This window comes from Ursus arctos, chromosome X (genome assembly GCF_023065955.2).
Source record: "Ursus arctos isolate Adak ecotype North America chromosome X, UrsArc2.0, whole genome shotgun sequence".
NCBI lineage: Eukaryota > Metazoa > Chordata > Mammalia > Carnivora > Ursidae > Ursus > Ursus arctos.
The window spans coordinates 96,983,616-97,004,550 of NC_079873.1; the positions used below are offsets into that span (position 1 = coordinate 96,983,616).

The 20,935-nt window shown below is 44.5% G+C and overlaps 1 protein-coding gene across 1 annotated transcript in view; it reads left to right on the forward strand.

The window, feature by feature from the left end:
* GRIA3 (glutamate ionotropic receptor AMPA type subunit 3) overlaps positions 1-20,935 on the forward strand; it is a 273,921-nt gene that overhangs the window by 246,901 nt on the left and 6,085 nt on the right. Inside the window, exons 13-15 of the mRNA XM_048213511.2 lie at positions 2,496-2,743; positions 17,545-17,659; positions 20,227-20,474. Of these exons, the coding sequence (XP_048069468.1) occupies positions 2,496-2,743; positions 17,545-17,659; positions 20,227-20,472 (609 nt within the window). The 3' untranslated portion in view covers positions 20,473-20,474. The remainder of the gene's footprint in view (positions 1-2,495; positions 2,744-17,544; positions 17,660-20,226; positions 20,475-20,935) is intronic.

The following is a 20,935-nucleotide window of genomic DNA, read 5'->3' on the forward strand; positions in this document are numbered from 1 at the left end:
AAACATGAAGTTGTGTGGCCTGTTTCAGTGAACAGTGAGGAGCCCGACGTGACTAGATCATCGGAGAGTGTAGCTCAAGGTCATGAAGCCTCTTGAATATCATACATGAGAGTCTGCATTTTGTCCCGTGGGTTTCAGGGAACTATCGGGAGATTCTAAAGAATGATCAGATTTACATTTTGGAAGGATCGCTGGGGGATAAATTGAAGAGAGAGATGAAGCCGGGAGAACAATTAGGAAGCAATGTAGTCCAGACCAAAAAATGATGGGAGTCTGCTCCAGGGCAATGGTAATGAGGATGGAAAGAAGACAAAAGGACAGATCCTACATTTCTATCTCACAATAAACATGGCATCATGAGAGGCTGAGGAAGGAGCCCAAACCAAACTTTCTAGCTTGAATGTTAGGTGGTTTACTGATAGAATTTAGGAGAACCAGGCTTTATAAGAAAGATAGTAAGTTTGGTTTGGAAATATTTAATCTCAAAGTGTCTATAGGACCATCAGGTGGAGATGTCCATTGGCAAAGCTTGTGTGCTGTCTCCCCAAAATGTCCCTTGAATTCAACCTCTTCTTTCTACCTCCATTGCTCCCAACCTAGTTGAAGCCACCACCATCTCTCCCCTGGACTACTAGAATAGCCCCCTAACCAGTCCTCTTGCTTCCATTCTGGCCCACCTTAGAGTGGATTCTCCATACAGCAGCTGGAGTAATGTTTTAAAACTTTAAATTGGATCTTATCATACCCCTTCTCAAAATCCTTCAATATTTTCCAATCAGAATAAATCCAAACTTTTTACCATGACCTACAGGGCCCTACAAGATCTGACCTCTGATTATCCTTCTAAATTCCTTTCCTACCATTCTCCCTTTTGCTCATTCGGCTTCAGCCATATTGGCTTTTTTTTTTTTTCTGTTTTGTTTTTTTTTTTTTGCAAACCAAATGTGGAAACCATATTTCCAATTTCAGTGAACAGTATCAGTGGCTCAGTGAGGGCCTCAGTGGGGGGGGTCTCATTGCCATAAACACCTTCCATGGCGATAGCTCTGGGAGCTCCGGCCCTCTGGAATTATTTAAGCAGGCCTCAAGAATGTAGCTGGCCAAAATCCAGAGAAGAGCAACTAAATTAACAATCAAAAAAGCTGAGGTCTGGGCCAGGAAAGCCCATAAAAGGACACTTAACATCATGGGATAGGTTTCTAGTTTCTACCATGCTACCTCACCTCTGGTCAAATAGTGCTTTAGAGTTTTTCTGTAGGGTTTTCATTCCTAAGGACCTAACTCCCAACTCAATTGGAAGTCCTGGGGTCATTGAGATCACACTCCCTTTACAGGCTCCAGAATGCCTAACATAGAGCTATAAGCATTTAGTACATGTTCTAAGGACCACCTGAACTGAGATGAAATTTAATGGCGTTAAATTCAAAATCCGAAACGGTAAAGATGAGGGAAACTTGGCTTGGCAAAAAGAACTAACAGTTTGGGTTTGGCCTCCAACCTAGTAGAGAGAGGGACCCTATTCACTCTCCATTACATTCTTCGCACCCCCAGTAGAGAGCTTTAGATGTAGCAAGTGCTCAGGAAATATTTGTTGAGAGGATGGATGACAGGCTAAATACATTAATGCAAACTCGGGCAGTGTTGTGCTGGAAAATAATGCTCCAATGACAAGAAGCAAACCGTGTGTCTTTCCATTCTGTCTTTGTCGGATATCTGGGGTACCATGTCTATCTCTAGGCGATCTAATTGAAGAGAGACATAGAATCCTATGGGAGATCGACCAAAATTGTGAGCGTTCTGGAAATACTTTTAGACATCAGTGGAGTTTGACCCGATGAAGAGATGAAGAAGGGGTATGAGAACAGCCTTGCAACATTTGGAGGGCCGTCATACAGAAGCAGGGACAGGATTGCTTTGCATAGCTCTAGCAGATAGTGCTGAGGGTTGCTAGCTACCGAGAAACAAATTTCAGCTCAGAATAAGAAAGTACTTTCTTACAATATTTGATGCCCTTTGCGGAGTGGGCTCGCTAAAATGGTTGTAGGCTTCCCTCCAATGGAGGTTTTTTTCGGGTTGGTAAAGGGTAATGACAGAGCAGGATATCGTAGGGGAGATTTCTGAATGGAGAGGAAGATTGAACCAAGAAAGTGTTTTTCAAGTTGATTGCAAACCCATTAGCGCAGCCATGAAATCAATTCAGTGGGTCCTGACTGGGGTGTGTGTGTGTGTGTGTGTGTCTGTGTGTGTGTGTGTTGCAGTGAATTAGAACAGGGTGGCAAATCTCAGAGAGCATCACACATCGCAAAGCCAAGTGTGGTTTTGAGAAACCGATTTTGGAACCACGCTTACATATGTATGCACGTCGCGACTGGGTCACAGCGTGGCCCGCTTGTCTTCCTGTGGGCGGTAACCAAGCACGTTCAGAGAACCACAGCGCCAATGCCGCTTCCGGTGTTAATATCTGGCAGCTCTAAGAGCTCTCCTCTCTGTTGCAGAGGTCCAAAATTGCTGTCTACGAGAAAATGTGGTCTTACATGAAATCAGCAGAGCCATCTGTGTTTACCAAAACAACAGCAGACGGAGTGGCCCGAGTGCGGAAGTCCAAGGGAAAGTTCGCCTTCCTGCTGGAGTCAACCATGAATGAGTACATTGAGCAGAGAAAACCGTGTGACACCATGAAAGTTGGTGGAAATCTGGATTCCAAAGGCTATGGTGTGGCAACCCCTAAAGGCTCAGCATTAAGGTGGGTGGAATAATATAACAATATCCGTGTTGTTATAGTATTCCACCTACCCTGATGCATTTTGTTGTCATTTTCTTTCTTGTGGATTTTGAGGTAACTTTTTAAAGTTTAAAACCTACACTATTCCATGGAGTTAAATAAGACGGTAAATTATGGTTTCACCGATTTAATGCATCCATTTTTTTTTTAATGTTCTCTCTCTGTGTTGTCCTCTCTGACTGTTTGTTGCTGTTTTAATTTTACAGTTCAACGGCTTTTTCAATTTAAATGGTAAAAGCCAAGTTATGGTGCCATATGTGATGAATGTTAATTGCATGGATGTGGTGTTCTTGTTACTTTTTTTCTCAAAGACAATTTCCCCATCCCGCACACTTCAGTTTTGAGCAAATGTTATCCTCCATGCCACCTTCCAATATTTAACCCTGTATTTGCTGTACAGACATTTTTATAGCTCCACGTTCTGTGAAATTTAGCCAATTTGTCCTCTTGTGCTCCTTTTTATACGTTAACGATTTCCTAAGCATTTGTGCATTTTCTTACAAGTTATGTTTTATCGTTTCAAGAAATGCTGTTAACCTGGCAGTATTAAAACTGAATGAGCAAGGCCTCTTGGACAAATTGAAAAACAAATGGTGGTACGACAAAGGAGAGTGCGGCAGCGGGGGCGGTGACTCCAAGGTCAGCCTCAATGTCACCACAACCGGGTACCCTTAGTGACGAGTAATCGGCAAGACTGTTATCTTATTATTGAGGAGAGAGCACAAGACTCACACATAAGGTGGAATGACCAGGTTATTCCCCTGCCTGGCAGCTTTGGGAACCAGAAAGACTCCAGGGCACTGCCCGCATTTTTGATCTAACTTGGGTCCCTTCTTAAACTCCCAGACAGAGGCTCCCCCTCCACACCCCTTCCTTCCCCTCACACGCCAGACTGGTTGCCTTATGAAGGCCACGGTGTGGGTTTCAATGGCCTAGGCTTTCAAGAGCCCCAGGCTTGCCTTAGGACTGTCCCCGCCTGCCTCACACGAGTGGTGTGAGAAATCAAATCTATCTACTGAAAAGTCAGGTTACAGCGGGTTTTTTTCCCCTAAGGCATGACGGTTGCTCACAGAGGTTGGTTGGTTGGTTGATTACAGTTGGCATCTTCAGTTACGTGTGTGAGTGATGAGATGGTGTTCTTGCTATGTGATGGCCTGTTTAAGCTGGCCCCACTTAACTTGAAAGCCAAAGATCAAGCTCGGTTTCAAGTTAAATGGGGTCTTTCTTCAATAGGCCACCTCATATACAGACTTGGCAAAGACATTTTGTATATTTAAACAAGCGCGTCGCCTAACTGTGATACTCCATGTGTATAAATCCCTGATTTGGCTTCTCCTTAGCCATGTTCTTGGTTCAGGTAGGTCTAATTGTTATCCAGGCTGCCTTCACGAGAAAATCCATCTTACTTGGCATTCCTTTGGCTCCACAATGCTCTTCGGGGCTAGAAAGAACAAAACGAATAGCCTTCATCCAAGCAATAAGAAATAGGGGCAAGCTCAGAAGCCATGATACCAAGTAATGGAAGGACATGTTGGGTAAGTACAAGAGAGGACCTGAAAACAGAATCCTCCATGACCCAAAGGGCATGCGAATTATATTGAAGCGTGTTAAGATCAACTCTTGTACAACCAAGATACCATGGGCATCTTAAGGTGAAGAACAGTGTTTCCCATACACAGGCCAAGAGACAGGCAAGCCAACCCTTTTCTCCTTCAGAGACAATGGTTACACCTCTGCTCTTCTCTTTCTCTCTCCATTCCTCAGGATCCTGATGGAAAAGTTAGTTGGCCAGTCTGCAGTATAATATGGGTTTGGAAACACTGATACAGAGCACTTTCAAAGAGATAAATTCAAATACAACTTTCTTCAGCACATAATCTTACCAGGCATTGGCGAGGTCTTTTATTGTAAAACCTTGATTAACCAGAACTCACCTAACCAGTACCCCAACTAACCGAATTGCCCCTCCTCAGTACTCCACATTGATGAGAAAGCAGCAATAGTACCAAAAAAGAAGAATTCTGCAAGGAATTTATTTTTTTTAAATCACTTGCCAAGAGATGACCTGTGGTTAGGTCACATTCAGCTTTGTCTCCCATATCTTCTCTCCATCTGGATTGACCCTCAAACATTAGAGGCTGCTTCCCGGAGGCGAGAAAGTGGATACAAGCATTTTGAGAAAACAAAACAAAACAAAACATGTTGTTAGCCAAGAATGAAACAAAATGAGTACTCTTATTGAAAATTCCATTCATCCCTTATGGATTCCAATTAATCAAGGTTTTACTATGTGTCAGAAAGCAGTAACTTCCTTTCCCACCAGTGTGAACTGATGACATTGACAGCTTAGCCAAGCTTTCGGCTCAGTTGAGTTTTGCAGTGGCTAACCTGATGCCTAGAGCATTTGGCACCTTCTTCCTGGTCTTTTTCTCATGTTCTTAGCAGGCCACGGAGAACCTAATTTTCTCATTCAAGTGAGTTGCAGAATGAAAATTGAGCTGGATTGGATACACTGCTCTCATGACTTCATCATTCACACTCAGCATGGTTACAAAGGAGCCATGGACTGTGTCAAGATGATTCCAAAACATCCACATGATGCCAAGTGCCCAGAAGTTTTCAAATAACCAGATGTTTGCTGTTACATAAACCAAAAACCAATCCGCATGTAGTGGGCCGAATGTTTACTTTTCACCCAGATGTTTTGGTATCCTGAACTTTAGACCAGCTCTTTGCTAATTACAGCCAGCAATCAAGCTTTTCTGTTTTTCCTCAGCTGATACTGCTGCAAAGTTATCAAGTAACCTTATTGCCAGCCCACGCTTTCCAGATTATCTGATTTTCGATATGCAAGTAGGAAAAACAGTTCAGTAGAGCCTAAATGTTTCCAGCTTCTTTGACACTAGTGCTACCTGCCAGGCATCTCTCAAATCACTTGTTTTGGCCATTCCTCCAGCCAGCCTTTTGAAATAAGTCACCCCCTTTCTCAGCTGTGGATAATAGTAGGATGAGTGCCACCTCGCCAACGATGGTTTTTCCATTTCCGGATTACCAAGGAGCTTGCCTGTGTGCTCTCCCTCCTTCTACCTGCTGTTTTCTGAGAGTGAGCAAGAGAAGGGGCAAGAGATGAACTTGAATCTGCTTTACCACTATTTGGTGGTGACGCCAAAAGCAAATCAGTGGAGAAGAAGGTAGAAAAGGCAGCGAAGCCCCATTAATCTGGAGCCCTCAGATTTACAATCTGTGACAAACCCGCCAGGGCCCAGTCGACGGTCTACCCATAGAGCATCAGGAAAGGGGCCGAGCGAGAGAGGTTTGTTAAGCAAATGAAGAGTTTAGATTGTCAGTTGAATTTTTTCCTTAAGAGAACAAATTTTTTCTCAAACGTTGCAAGCATTCGTTAGATATAATCATATTCATTACAAATCTCTCTGCTAAAGTAGTTCTCACAAGGACCTCCACTATGGCAAAGTATTATAGGGAGTTTGAATTACAAAACAGACCTAAAGTAATAAAGCTGTCATTCCTCAAACCTGTTTTGTAATTCAGGACTTTCTCATTCAGACGGTCCTTCCCCTATGTTAGTCCCAAACCAGCGAGGTTTGACTGTGTTAGTAAAGTGGCTTGAGAATTACATTTCTTCTCTGTAGCCCGTCCCCAGTTATCATGACAATTGACTGCTGAATATACCATCATTGCACGGAGAGTGAGACCCAGAGATGGTGGTGACTTTGAAAAGGTCACACAGCTAATGCTGTCGCAGATCTCTGCTGACTTTCAGGGTCACCTCTTGGGATAATATTGCAGACCCAGCCGATGAGCAATGCGAATCTGATTGCATGTGAGAGATTTCCATAAAAACTGGGTTCGTTCTCAACTACCTTGGTTACCAGGCAAATGGCATATTTAAGCCATTTCAGCCCTTAGTGCTGATTACTAAAAATGACAATAATCACAAAGCTTGACATTTATGAGTGCTTTTACTTTTTCAAAAACACTTCCACACCTATTATCTCTGAAACCAGGAGAGGGAGAAAAACCTACAATACTTATCTCTCTGTTTCTCTCCTGCAACCTTAAAATAATGATAAGTGGGCAATTATGTTAAATTGTTGACTTTTCCACCCTGGCATGAGACATCGTGCAGTTTCAGCCTGTTCTCAAAAAGTTACCCTTCTGCGGAAGGAACCAGCAATTTTTCAGGCTGTTTTACATGTGTGCGTGCTTAAACTAATGCAACAGATATTTATATTCCTTCATGTCACTGATTTTATCTCATTTTCAGAATGCAAGGAATTAAGACAAGGTCAGCCACTAATGTGGCCCCTGAACCAGGCCTACGGGCTAGAACTGAAATACTGCTCAGTTTTAGCCATTTCCTGAACCTGGGCTAATAGGACCCAAACAAATCAGACCTGATCCTTCCTTGATGACTGTAAATGTACAGGCAAGGATCGTGAAAATTAGAGCTGTGGTTTGGGAATTTTTAACCTGCAAATCACCCTTTTGTGTTAGTGCGTTATTACGATGTGTGCGTAAATGCAGTAATTAAGAGCCAGTAGGTTGTTTCAGCTATAAACCCCGATCACCGGGGGTTTGTGGCACAGCCAGTGCGAGTCTGTCTCTATAAATCACAGCAGAACGGGGATTTAGCTGCTGAATTACCACATAAGCACATCAGCCTCCCTCCACAGCTGCATGTCACCTCAAACTTTCAAATTCTTCTGACCTGCCCTCGCTCACCCTGCTTCACTCCCTTAATCTTGGGGAAAGGACAGAGCTTAGCTTTCCTGGGTAGCTGTACCTTCCTAGAGGGGGTCTGCTCTATGAAACAAGCTTTGTGTGTCTGGGGGGACAAGGCTTTATAAACCATCCCCCACCTCTCCCTACAATTGTCTCGGCTTTAGTTCTATCCAGGGATTTAGACATCCAGGGTCCATATTTTTCAAGCTGAAAATCAGCACGCTATGTGTGCTCTGGGGGAACACTGGAACAGAATGTTTCAGTGGACCCATCCTGAACCCCTTGACTGGAAGGAGAGTTGTACGACCAGTGCCTTACCTTGCAAGGCATAGCGGGAAGTAAGGGATGACGATGGGAGATATGCAGTTAAACTTTGATTAAGTAAATAAATGGTTGAGTGATCTTTACGATTTATGGAATCTCGATAGAGAAATGCAGTTTTGTTGTCTTCAAAACTATATAGGGACTAGAATAACCACTGTGATGCTAGGAAAACATTAAGGGAACCTGTTTTCCTAAATTCAAAAAGTGGCTTGCAATTAAAATTAGTTGTGCTTCTTTTCATGTGGGTGCTTTCAGAGGACCTAAAAAGAGTTTGTTCTCTTAAGAAATTCAAACGCGTCCTTCCTTCCTATCACTAGCAATCCTGTTTTCCATCTCCTGCATTTGCTTAGCAAGTCTCGTATTCAAAGACAGTAAAAAGTTATACTTTAGAACAGCCCACTTCCAAATGCCCTCAGCTTCCTGTTTGGTGGTCCTTAGATGAATGAGGTGATACCATGTTTCCCATATGTATAAATGAGATCCTCAGTTTTGTGTGTATTTCTTCTTCCGTGTATGTCTACAATCCTCCTCTCCTATGCCACCGTCTCTTAACCACTTCTCTTCCACACCCAGAATTCTTTGACATTCTTGGGCCTTGGGTCACGGATGTGAATCTGCATCTATCTGCCTTTTACCTGCAACAAGATGGACCTTTTATTGGCAGAAGCCATCCCTAAAGGTAGACATTTTGGATGCCCAGGGTTAAGATGGATCCCAATGACTCTTTATTGACACTGTTATGTGTGTAGGCAAGAATCATTACAGATCGATGGCACTTCCTGGGTCTTAGAAGAAGTTCCTGTGAATCATCGAGACTGGTTTGGGATCAAGGAGTAGGGTGAGTATATTATGCTCTTCGTTGGTTTGCATGTCTCTGTGCTGATGCTGCCTCCTGGAAGTATGAAGAACCTGACAGTTCTCTTTCCTGGTGGTGACTAAATTTGCTACTTGAACTTTACTCAGGTCTTCTTCCCAAGAGCAAACCCTCACTTTCTCTCAAGTGGCTGCTTCAAGCAAGGGACCTTTTTGCCTTGAGAACTGAACCAGTCCAGTGACTGCCAAAACCATTGATTTTTGCCAGATGGTGTTAAAGAATAAATTCTACCACCGGAAAAAAATTGTAATCCAGAAAAAAATTGTTTTAATTAATCCATTCTAGCAATTTTTTTTGTGTGTGGAAATTGACTGTGTGGCCTTAACATGGTTTCTATGATTAAGACATGATGATTTGCCTTTGGTGTTATCCTGATAACTTGAATGTGTTTCTCATTGACAAATAATGACTAAATGTTCAACACCAGAGCTACAGAAAGAGCAGCAGGAGTGCAAAGCCTGCAGGTAAGAACGCTGGTATACAATTGCCAAGAGGAGAGACACGCTGCAGAGGCAGAGCGGAACGGTGTGTGTCTATACCCTTTCTGCCCCACTAAGACCAAATCATTTGGTTTCCTTTCTTTTGGAGAGAAGGTTACAGAACCACACTCTCCGAAAGGCAAGACAGCCATGGAAAAGAGACATGAAAGATTTGAAATGATTGAAATACATGCAATGAGGGTGGGAGTTGAAGTTGGTGGAGAAGGGTGGGGGCAAATTTATGGAGAACAATTGAAATCCATTCTCTTTTGACTTTCTAGAGAGCGGTACAGCATTTGGCCCTTGGCACGTGAGGCAAATCCCCATTGGTCACAGCTGGCAAAAGTGTGTTCCAAGCACTAAATTCACCATAAAGCTTAATTTCATCTGGCCTTGAAGCAATATTTCTCAAAATACAAAACGAAGGCAATAGCATACTTTACATTTGAAAGAGAGAGTGAGAGAGAGAGTGAGAGAGAGAGAGACTGTCTCTGCTGGTGTGTCCTATGTAGCCTCACTGCTGGAAAGGGCGGTAAGTGGATGCTGGAAGGCGTGCTAGGAGACGGTGGCACGTGCCCTGGCCTGGCAACCAGTAGTCAGCTTGCAGATCTGATAGACGGACCCCATTTGTTGCAATCTAATGGAGTGTAAGCTAAGACTGGTTATTTTTCTATGGGTCGTGCTCAAGAGAGGGCTACTGGGGAGAAAAGAAGATGCTGGCACCCATCAGATTAAACTGTCAGTGAACATTTTGCCTAGAGTCAGGGGCATGAACTCGCCATCTTCAGAAACACACGTCATGTGAGTTTCTGATCTAAAGTGAGATCAGTTTCTGTCTGTCTTCTCCATCTAGGCTTTTCTTTCTTGGTGCCAGTGGGATGAACTAAAGGAAACACGTTTCTATGTAATAAAGCTCAACCAAATTTGATAGTTTGAGTTTTTAATGGATCTTAAAATGGAGTTTTCAAGTGCATCAACTATGACTCGGGGAAGTATCTGTGGCCACGTTTTAACCAAAACTGGCTTCTCCAGATGCTTAGTCTGCCCTGACCCCCTTCTCTCTGCCAGGGACAAACGGAGTTAAGAAGTCCTCCCAGAAAATTGGGTTGTGTGAGATAGTCCACAACCAGTAATGGTTTTGGATTCCTGTTCTAAAGGGAGAGGTTGGACAAAGGCCCAGTTTGGCAGAAGTCCATCAGTGAAATTCACACCATGGGGACTCAAGGGGTCTCTCACTTGGAATTTGAGAGATTCTCATCTGGAAATGCGCTGGCTTTACTCGCATATCCACAAGTGACTTCTGGAGCTGCTTCTCCAGCATAGGTGCTCATCGACAGGTTTCAGTCACTAGCACTGTTAGGCCCTTAGTAAAATGATTCACGGCTTTCAACTCCTCGTGTTATATACATGCATTATTGCATTGGCTCTTTGAACTTGCATGAAATTATGATCTCATTACCAAGGAGTTAAATAGGTTTGAGCTACATTTGTGAACCACGTAGATATAAATTCTCACTCAGAGGGAGCTTCTAGCAGCTAAGCTCTGCGTAACTCTGCAAATCACTGTGGCTGCCCCTGGGGACTGAGAGTTGCCCGGGTGCCAGAGCCCAGCAATGCCAGCAATCGTATGGACATGCTCCCAGGTTGCAGAGAAAGCTCAGGCTGATCCAAGGGTAGAAGGATTGAAATGACCTAAACCCTCATTCTCCTAGAATCCTGCCCCCAGAAAGCCCTGTGAAAAGAATTGGAGAGAGATTTTTTCTTTAAGCGCTCCAGATTCTAGTGTAGCCTTGGGCATAAGTTGAACTGCCATGAACTCCAAGAGCTAGTGTGTGGAGAGGTCACCTATCCCACGGTAACCGACAGAAAAGAATACAAAGGACCTTAGAGTAAATCCTTTTATCTAGCAAAGAATCTTCTCTTGCTTGGTCATGCATTGGCTTCAACTTAATAAATCAAGACCTACCTGGACAGAGATGTCTCTAGCCACCTGTCTGCACATGCCTGTGACTTCCTGAGTGACGCTAGGAGGTTTTCAGAAAAGGCTAGGGAAGCAAGTGAGCAATTGGGAAAGGGGACTCGTGCCCATGAAAACCTGAAATATCTTCAGTAAAAAAGCCAGTGAAAGAGAGGTTGTCTGGCCTCCCTCCACTGGGCTGAAGACAATTCTAAAAAGTCATTCAAAAGAAAAAAAAATCACTAGATACCAAGAAGCAAGTGTCAGTAAGTTGGAGTGCGGTTTAGACGAGGCGTGGGGTGAGGGACGGGCTGCCAGCTTAGGCTGTGACTGTGACCAGCTTGCATTGTCACCATCCAGAGCTGCCGTCAGAGCAGCTTCCTCACTAACCATGCAAATACATCACGCTTCCTCGTCTATTTCTTCTCCTTCCCTGTGATCTCCTCGTCTTTCTCGGTAACCCACGCATTTACACCTGTATCCACCCCTCCTAAGGGTGCTACTGAAGATCTTCTGGTGTCATTAATTAAACAGGCATTTGCTCTTTAGGTGTCCCTGCGCAGAAAGGAGAGTGAAGCCATTCAGAGCAGAATCTATCCCATAGTCTCTTGGGCAGATAAATCATACTGCCCCCGGGATCCTGTGTTTTTCAGGCTCAGAGACATGGCCACAGTACAGATTTTTATATCAACCCTTCCAGGATCACCATTGGGAGGAATCAATGTGGTCATTAATTCACTAGGCCATTTTGTCTTCTTTCCCACTCTGGGGAAACTCGGCACCCTCGCAGCCTCTCCCCACACTTCTCTGTTCTTTGTTCATGGCTCCAGACTACCTATTTTGGGGTATTTCCTAAATTCAAAATTGAAAAACAAATTTGACTCTTCTTTTGAAATATATAAAAAATTTTAGTTTGGGCTTTTTTTTTTTTTTAAGTAAACAGTTTCTACTTTCACAGTAAAGAAAACGGTCTTCTTATCCTGAAACTGTTTCCCTGTGTAACGCTAGCCATCACTAAGATAACACTGACCTGGCTGGCACATGCCAGGAATGAGCTGGAAACCTGGACACCCGCCACCCAGGGCTGGATACCTTGGATTCGTGAGCACCGTCCTTTGTAGCTGAGGTCCTGCCAGGTGTGGATGGCCAAGATAAGCAAAAATCTGTATCAGCCAGTTCTGGGTTTTTTTTTCCCCCAAAGTAGAACTCATTTTCAAAGCATTATGAATTACATTACTACCGCTATTTAAAAAAAAAAAAATCGATGCCACTCCAGGACTTTTCCCTACACTCAGGAAAGTTTCCCACGCTTTCAAATGAGGCTAATTCACCTCGGCCCTTAACCCTTGCCATCCGCTCACCAGTCCACGCGCGTTTCTATGACTTCGGGTGCAGCGGACGGATCTCTTCTTAGGGGGAGCTTTACCCTCTTCCTCTCTGAACAGTTTTGAAACAGAATGGAACAGAGAGTTGGGATTTGTAAATAGTTACTCTGGCCCATCTCCCATTCCCCCAAGAAGCTTTGTATTTTAACAAGGACTGTTGCTCAAACTTAAAGGTGTGCGATTCTCAGGATGGAATTTCAGGTCCCCGGGAGGAAAATATTCTCGGACCGGACACACTCCCAGACCCCCTGAAATTACCTCACATAGCTCTCCTGCTCTCTGCCTAGGCCTCTGGGCCTCTGGGCCCTTGCCCTTGTCTTGGGAGGGCTGTACTCAGAGCCCTCCCAAGCCTGGCAGAGGGGAGAACGCCTGACTAATTTCCATGACAGGAATCTGACCTAGTTTGTTTAATTCTTTCTGTTCTCTACCGAGGTGAGTACAATAAATATTTCTGACTTACAATTCTCTGAGGCACCAGGCAAGGGCCTGCAGTAATTGCTCTGAAGCCTTCCCCTGGGGACACGCTGCCGCTGCGCAGTGGAAGGCCCCAGCTGCCAGCGTGCCCTTGCTAGGGTGATAGTTATTTGCAGTACGGTGGTCCCTGAAGACAAACTTCATTATGAACATCCAAGCACAAGAACAAAAATAAGGAGGACTGCCACGCTTCCGTGTGTTCCATTGGAGAACGCACGGTACAGGGTTGAAGAGATAAGCATTTGCCCTCTGGCCTGCCCCCTCGTTTGCTGTGCAGGCGTGAGCAGGTTGCCTAACCGATCTGTGCCTCGGTTTCTTTACTTACAAAGTAGAGACCATAAATCTACCTTCCTAGGGTGATCGTTCAATTTGAGCAATAAGAGGAAGTGTGATAATTTTGTGAAATACCAGGCTGAAAAGCAAAACTCTAAAAGAGAGTTCAACCAGCATTTGTTGAGAGAATAATATGTAAGCCATGGTCCCTGCACTTGAAAAGCACACAGTCCTGTGCAAGTTATGAGGCATGGGTATAAATAATAAGGAGGGGAGAAAATACAGAGGTGGGGAGCATAAATGGCTTCGTGGAGAAGGTGACATTTAAAATGACCAAATGCCCACCTCATTCCTCTTCCTTTAAAATCCCAAACTCTGTGTGTGTGTGTGTGTGTGTGTGTGTGTGTGTGTGTTGGGGGAGGGTGTCAATACATTCAGTTGATTTGGATTGAGCTGGGCAATACACCCAGTAAGGTACAGTAAGAAAGAAAATCCTGGCAGTTTTTCTCTGCCATCTCAGGAGTGCATCCCCCCCCCAAACACACACAGCAACAAGCAGTTCTAGGAGATTTAGGCCTTTAAAGTATTTTCTTTTCTTGGCAGCTATCCTAACCTTGTTAAGTGGCATTATCTGTGATTTCTGATTACAGCTTTTATGCTCCTTGGCTGTGCTGCTGCTTGAAATGTTTGTTTTTCTCCTTCATTTTTATTTAGAAGTTCCCAAACGCACATTGGTTCCCTGCCAGATTTCATAAGCCCTGTGATTTCTTTTTTCCCAATCAAGACTAAACTTCTAAAAGTATATCATTTGTCAGGTTTCTCTAAAGTCCCGGGGCACCGGATGAGGTCTGGATGCTCTGAGGCAGGGCTTCCCAACCTCGGCCCACTTGACATTGGGGGCTTCGGGGTGGGGGCTGGCCTGTGCACAGTAGGGGGTCTAGCAGCATCCCTGGCCTCTACCCACTAGATGCCTGCAGTGTCCCCCCACCCAGTTGTGACAATGAGAAGTGACTCTAGACATTGCCGAACAGCCCCTGGAGGCCAAAAGTACCCCTGATTGAGAACCACTGCATTAAGGTAACCTCCACAGTAACCACGGAGGCCACAGACGTGGAGAGCAGTGCCCAGCCTTTCTGTGGAGGCCACTGGATGGCCTCAGGCAGGGATAGGCCATTTGTCAGAAATAGGATTCTAAAGTGCTGACATACTGAGCCTGGGTTTGGGCAACAGTGGATGGTGGCAGCCTAGAACAGGCCCCGGCACAGGAAAAGCCTTCCCTGCTCCCAGACCGGGGCTCCTCAAACTTTTCTTTGTCCCAAGACCCCTTTACACACTTCAAAATTATAGGGAACTCCCAAGAGATTTTGTTTATGCGTGATATATCTACTAATATTTGCCTTACCGGAAATTAAAATGGAGTTTTAAAAGCATGTATTCATTAATTTATTTTAAAAATAATAAACCCAACATATGTTAACATAAATAGCATACTTTTTATGAAAACTAACTACAGTATTCCAAAACAAAATTAGTAAGGAGTGGCACTGTCCTATGAGTTTGCAAATCTCTTTAATATCTGGCTTCATAGAAGAGAATAGGATTCTTGTTTCTGCTTTTTCCTTCAACCTATTGCGAGATCACGTGTTGTGAAGCCTCCAGGAAACTCCACTGTGCAGCAGGAGGCAATGAGAGTGAGAAGGGAAAGGAAGGTCTTAGTATTATTAGAAAAATAGGTTTGATCATGGGGATCCTCTAGGGGTTCCTGGACCACACTCTGATAATTATTGTTCTAAACTAACATGTAACACTCTTATCAACCTAGCTCACTTAATGGTTGACAACCTTCTTCAAAACCCGGGCTTTCTAGGGAGAGATCTCTATTTGGACCATAGTGGGAGTGCCTTTCATCAGACTGCTCCGTTCTGGAGAGCCACTAAGAGTCTCTGTCCTAAGGAAATTGAATGAAGTCATCTGAAGAACATAGGACCTTGAGGGAGGACAGGGACCAGTAAGGGCTTCGTCAGAGAGCAGCGGGAGGACACCGCGCCCTTTGCAATAAGAAAGGGGGAAGCACAGAAAGGAGAAAGAAAATGCTTTGTACTTTTTGCTGGGGTCCTGATGGAATCGGGCACCCAGGTGCCATTGGGAAGCAGCCCCCCACCATCGGGGCCTGGATGCCAGCGTCTGCCTTAAGGCACAGTGCTGGGGGGGAGGTGGTGATAAAACGAAACTAATAAGGGGAAAGGAGAGACAGAAGGGGAGCAGACAGCGGGAAGCAGATGAGAAGGCACTTCCAACACTGATCTCAGGGCCATAGATGGCCTGTCTGTCCTTTAAAAATCTTAGACTTGGGGTGCCTTACTGGCTCAGTCGGCAGAGCACACAACTCTGGATCTCGGGGTTGTAAGCTCAAGATTCAAGCCCCACGTTGGGTGTAGAGATTACTCAAAAAGAAAATCTTTAAAAATAAACCCATAAGTGAAACTGAAAGTCTAAGCCTGAACTTTCACTGCCAATAATATCTGAAAGAGGCTCCAAGTTTTGAGTATCTGTTGTTGCCCTGCATCCCAAGCCAATCCTGTTGGCATTCGAGAAGGCTAAGTTTCTGAGCAATGATTGAAGGAACTGGTTTGAAGTATAAAAGGACCTCAATTTCCTGGTGAGATACAAAACGCAGATAATTCTGGCTGCCAAGCCCGGCGCCAACCGAGAAAGTGTCACCTCCCTGACACTGAAGGTTTATAGTTTTTCAAATCTCAAGTACTCTGAAATTGCATATTATTTTTAAATGATGGTACATTTCTCAGAATATCGCAGGATGAGATGGTCCCTCTGCTCTCAACGGCAAAGGGGGAGAGAAAGGAAATAGGCTTTGGGGACTTGGTCTGATAGAGGCCACATCTCTGGGACTACAGGAAGTCTTCTCAATGACTGGATATGTTGGTGGGTCCAACTTACCCCAAATAAGCTAAGCAATTCGATGGCATGTTCATAGCAACAGAAAGGTGGGAATGGGTGGCGTCCAGCATCACAGGCGCTAGCATTCACAATATCGTTCATGTGCCTCTGAACCCGCAGTGGTCTATCGCCTCGTCATAGAATTATGCCACCCTCTAAATATAATGCATTTTTTATCTGAAGTTATGAGAGATACTTTACTTAAAATTCATTAGCTCGAGAAAGACGACAGGGTAAAGGTCTATTCCTATTTTTACAGCTGAAGAAATTTCTTAGGGAGGAACTCCTAACCTGAGACCAGCAGGGTTTCCCGTGTCTGCCCAGTGGCTAGGACCGCAGGCCCGATGCTTTAAGAGGCCGAGGGCTAGGGAGCAACGGCCTGGCCTCCCGGGGCTGTAGGAGTCAGGACGTCTTATCTTAGGAGAACAGCTTACCTAAACCGCTTCTCTGCCGTACTACCCACTGTGGCAGAATCCGTTTGCCATTTTAGATCACGCCATATTAATAATCAATTTTTAAACAATCTGGTTCACCCTCTGGTCATCTGAGTTGACCGCCGACATCCGGTCAGTAACAGAAACAAGCCCCAGGCCGGTTCTCTCGTTGTTGAAACCCCTCTCAGCCGCAACTCAGAGGTCTGCGTTCTACCCTCAATCCTAAGATCAGGACGTGCGTAAGAATTCAGTTTGTGGAATGAAGACAGATCTGTAGGACGGTGCTTTCTGAGATCAGTTTCATCGGGGCAACAGATTTGCGTGATAAAAGACGACTAATCAGAAGGCACGTTGTGCACGTAGAATCTACTTTCTCTTCTGTTCCGATTCATCCTTTTGTCTCGTTCCCGGTGCGGAGCCGCTTCCCCTTCTGGCCCCGCCCCTCCCCCCTCCTCCGTAGAGCTTGCTGTCTGTCTGGAAGTACAACAAGACACCCTGTTAGATCAAACCTAACACACTTCCGCCCCAAAGCTACCGCGAGCTGCCGCAGGACGATTGTCACTTGAGGGGAGCCCTCCTCCCCACCACACATAGCCTATCCGAGGAGTGCCTGTTTTTCTATCCTCATTATTTAACAGTGTGTGCCGATTACTCAAAGCGATATGGGCAGGCCCTGGTAAATATAGCATTGCTGTAGTGTTAACTTTTTAAGGTAATGCTCAGGTTGCCTGCAGTGTTCTAAAATTACTCTGTGGCCAGGGCCCCCTGCTTTATCGCTTTCTATAGTTTTAAAGTAGTTTGAAGCTTGAATAACATAAAATAACATAATATAATGTTATTTATGTTATTTCCCACGTGAAGAACGCCTGTAAACCTTGCAGTATTGAAACTCAGTGAACAAGGCATCTTAGACAAGCTGAAAAACAAATGGTGGTACGATAAGGGGGAGTGCGGAGCCAAGGACTCCGGGAGTAAGGTCAGTCGCTGATTAGCAATCACATTTTGAACCACTGTTGATTTTCTACCCCAAAACGGCTTTCCTTCCCAACACACACCCCCCCCCGACACAGTGGGACCCCTTTATAACACCAGCGCGAAAGGCACGAGGCGGGCGGCCCCCCGCTGGGCGGAGACCTGCCGCAGGGCATCAACCGTTGACCTTGACCAGACCGAGCTAGTGTTGACAGAGGAACGCAAACCGGCCCACCGCGCTTCCAAAGCTGTGAAAAGACTGAGCTGTGTTATAAGGGGGTTTTACTGTATCTCACATTTCGAAAGTTCAAAGAGAAAACCTAACAACAACCGCAACCAGAAAAAAAAAAAGATCCAGTTGTGACAGTACTTTCTCTTAACCTCTTACAGTGTCAGAGACTTTGTAGTTGTAAATACCTTCGGTTATTCCTACGTGATGTTGATCCCATGTGAAAACAAAGAAATAAATAACAAAGACTGGTCTCTGTAAGCAGAACGATTAGCCTTCTCCCAGCTGCTGTCGATTGAGTTCAGCATCTATTTGGATCTCTAATTTTAAGTCTGTCACACTTCTCTCTTGCAAAGGTGTCATTTGAATCTCTGTACGTAGTCTTTTGGAAATTGAGTCGCATGCTCCTTAAGAGTATACATTCTCAGGATGACATCACATTGATAAGCATGAAACACTCTTCCCCGCCTCCTTCCTGCCCCCCTTTGCTCCCCTAAGAAAGTTCTTTTTAGTTTCAATTTTTGCCTTGCCTTTTTTTGAACTAATATTGTGGTATCAGTTAATTCATCTCATGAAATGCCACTCATTTCCCCTGTGCAGTGAACCATTTTGCTACTGGTTTTCCACATCCCACGACAGGGAATTCTGTGAAACTTAAATACGTGGAACTGGAAACTGTTCTTGTTGCTACGACGTAAAGCAGGTTACATGCAAGGACACTTTTCCCCCCATCAAATGCCGCCTCCACAGAGCAACGGCACGGCAGAGGGAGGGCTGCCAGGGCTGGTCCGTCTAGTGGGCTGTGGAGCATCCCTGCAGAGAGCCTGGCCAGCCTCCTTAAGGAAATGATCCATTGTTTCATAAGCGACAGAAACTCCCATTTCTCTAGTTACCTGTCATTCGCCCTAGAAGAGTGACTATTTGCAAGGTTGTTGTAGACAGGAGGCTCGCACATACCCCCCTCCCCAACCATGCAATGCAATTCCAATTGGCCTTCTTATTCAAGTAAACAAGTATACCGCTGGCTCCTATCCCAATAGAATCAGGACATGGCCCTATCATCTCCCCATTTAATCCTTTCAGTGATATCAGGACTGGATGAGCCACAGCATTGAGGGTCAGCTGTGGCTGTGTTGCCATGTCAATGAGATAGTCAAGTCACTGATGGAACAATTTGGGTATTCTATTCAATGGCATTCAGCAGCAAAATGGTTACATTCCCTCTAAAAAGACTACAAAATGCTATTTTATTTTATTTTTTTTCAAAGAAAGGCTCCGGGCACCTGGTGTGCCCTAGCTCAAGGTAGGGCTCAAGACACCAACCTTTTTCTTTCCATTGTTCAGCAGTTCAGTTTTTGCTTTTCCATACAGGCAGATAGTCAGATTTGCACAGTTTGACCTGAAAGTCACTGACCGGCTTCCTCAATCCCCCCCCCCCATTTTAAATAGAAAACAGAGAAGCGTAGTATTTTTTTTTTTTAATTATTCGCTACATTCCCTGGAATAAAGCTAAAAATGAGCTGGATTTTTTTTTAATCATCAGCCTCCTAGAAAAGCTTTCTGATTTGTATGGAGCCAATTCAGGACCCAGTGGGTCCTCCTGACAGTTTTCCTTAAACTCTCAGAAGATGGAAGGGAGCCAGTTCTTTGTGCTGTGCCCTTGTGCCAGTGGCACAAAGACTTGCTGCCCTGAGGATGCGAACTCAGCAACCAGTCCCGAAGGGAGCGCTCTCTCAGCCACCATGGGAAAGGGGAGAGTTAATCCCTTTTAAACAAACCCTCGCCAAGTAACTCCCCAGATAAGAATATCAGGAACTTCTAATATTCTCACCTGGTATCTTACAGACAAGTTGTTGACAAGTTTGTCCCAGGGAGAACAAGGGAGAAAGGGGTGTTGCGGGCCAGAGAGGGGAAAGAGTGCTTCAAGTTCCCAAATGAAAAGAGTGTTACATTTCTAGAGATTATGTCACAGCTCAACTCTGGCAAATGACGCTTTGAGGCTTGCAGAGGAATGAATTGTGCTTGTGTTTACACTTCTGCTCCCCATGGCCTAGCACTGTTTTATTTCGTCGTTGACACCATTTTGAGGTACCAAAGGAATTAAGGAGTCAAAGTCAATGAACAGCTAGGTGTGGACCACAACTGTCGACAGAAGCACAATCCTCCATCTCGCCAGCCATTGTGAAATATCAGCCAGTTGCCAGAGTCGAGTCATAACACTTACTTACATCAATGTTTAGTTATTTTACAACTTAGAACTATCCTATATTGTTGTCATGTATTATGATGTCCCATTGCTTGTGTTTTCCCCAAGAACTAATCGCGTTGTTCATTTCTCTTAGGACAAGACGAGCGCTCTCAGCCTGAGCAATGTGGCAGGCGTTTTCTATATACTTGTCGGAGGTCTGGGGCTGGCCATGATGGTGGCTTTGATAGAATTCTGTTACAAATCACGGGCAGAGTCCAAACGCATGAAACTCACAAAGAACACCCAAAACTTTAAGCCTGCTCCTGCCACCAACACTCAAAATTACGCTACATACAGAGAAGGCTACAACGTGTATGGAACAGAGAGTGTTAAGATCTAGGGGTACGGTCAAGGTCTAGTAAACTAATCAGCCTTACCTTACTGTATGTTAGTCTCTCTCTCTTTTTCTTTCTCTCTCTTTGTTTTTTCACTTCGGTTTCTTGTTTCAAGTATTGTCTATTTGCAACCATTTGATTCTTTGAGAACAATGGTTGCGCTTTCTTGTCGGGCAGCGCTGCTTTTCTAATAGCACCGTCGTAATCGTACTGTGGTGTGACCCAAAAGGAGAAGAAATTCTCTAGAGCAGCGCTGTTCAATGGGAATGTTTGCGAGCCGCATATGTGAACCAAATGTGTGATCTGAAGTGACCTAGTCGCCACACTTTTAAAAGTAACACAAGTGAAATTAATTTAATGCTACATTTTCTTTAACTTAATATATCCAAGATCTCATTTCAACATGTTCTCAATATCAAAAGTGAATGAGATAGTTTACGTTATTTTCTACATGCTACGTCTTAGAAA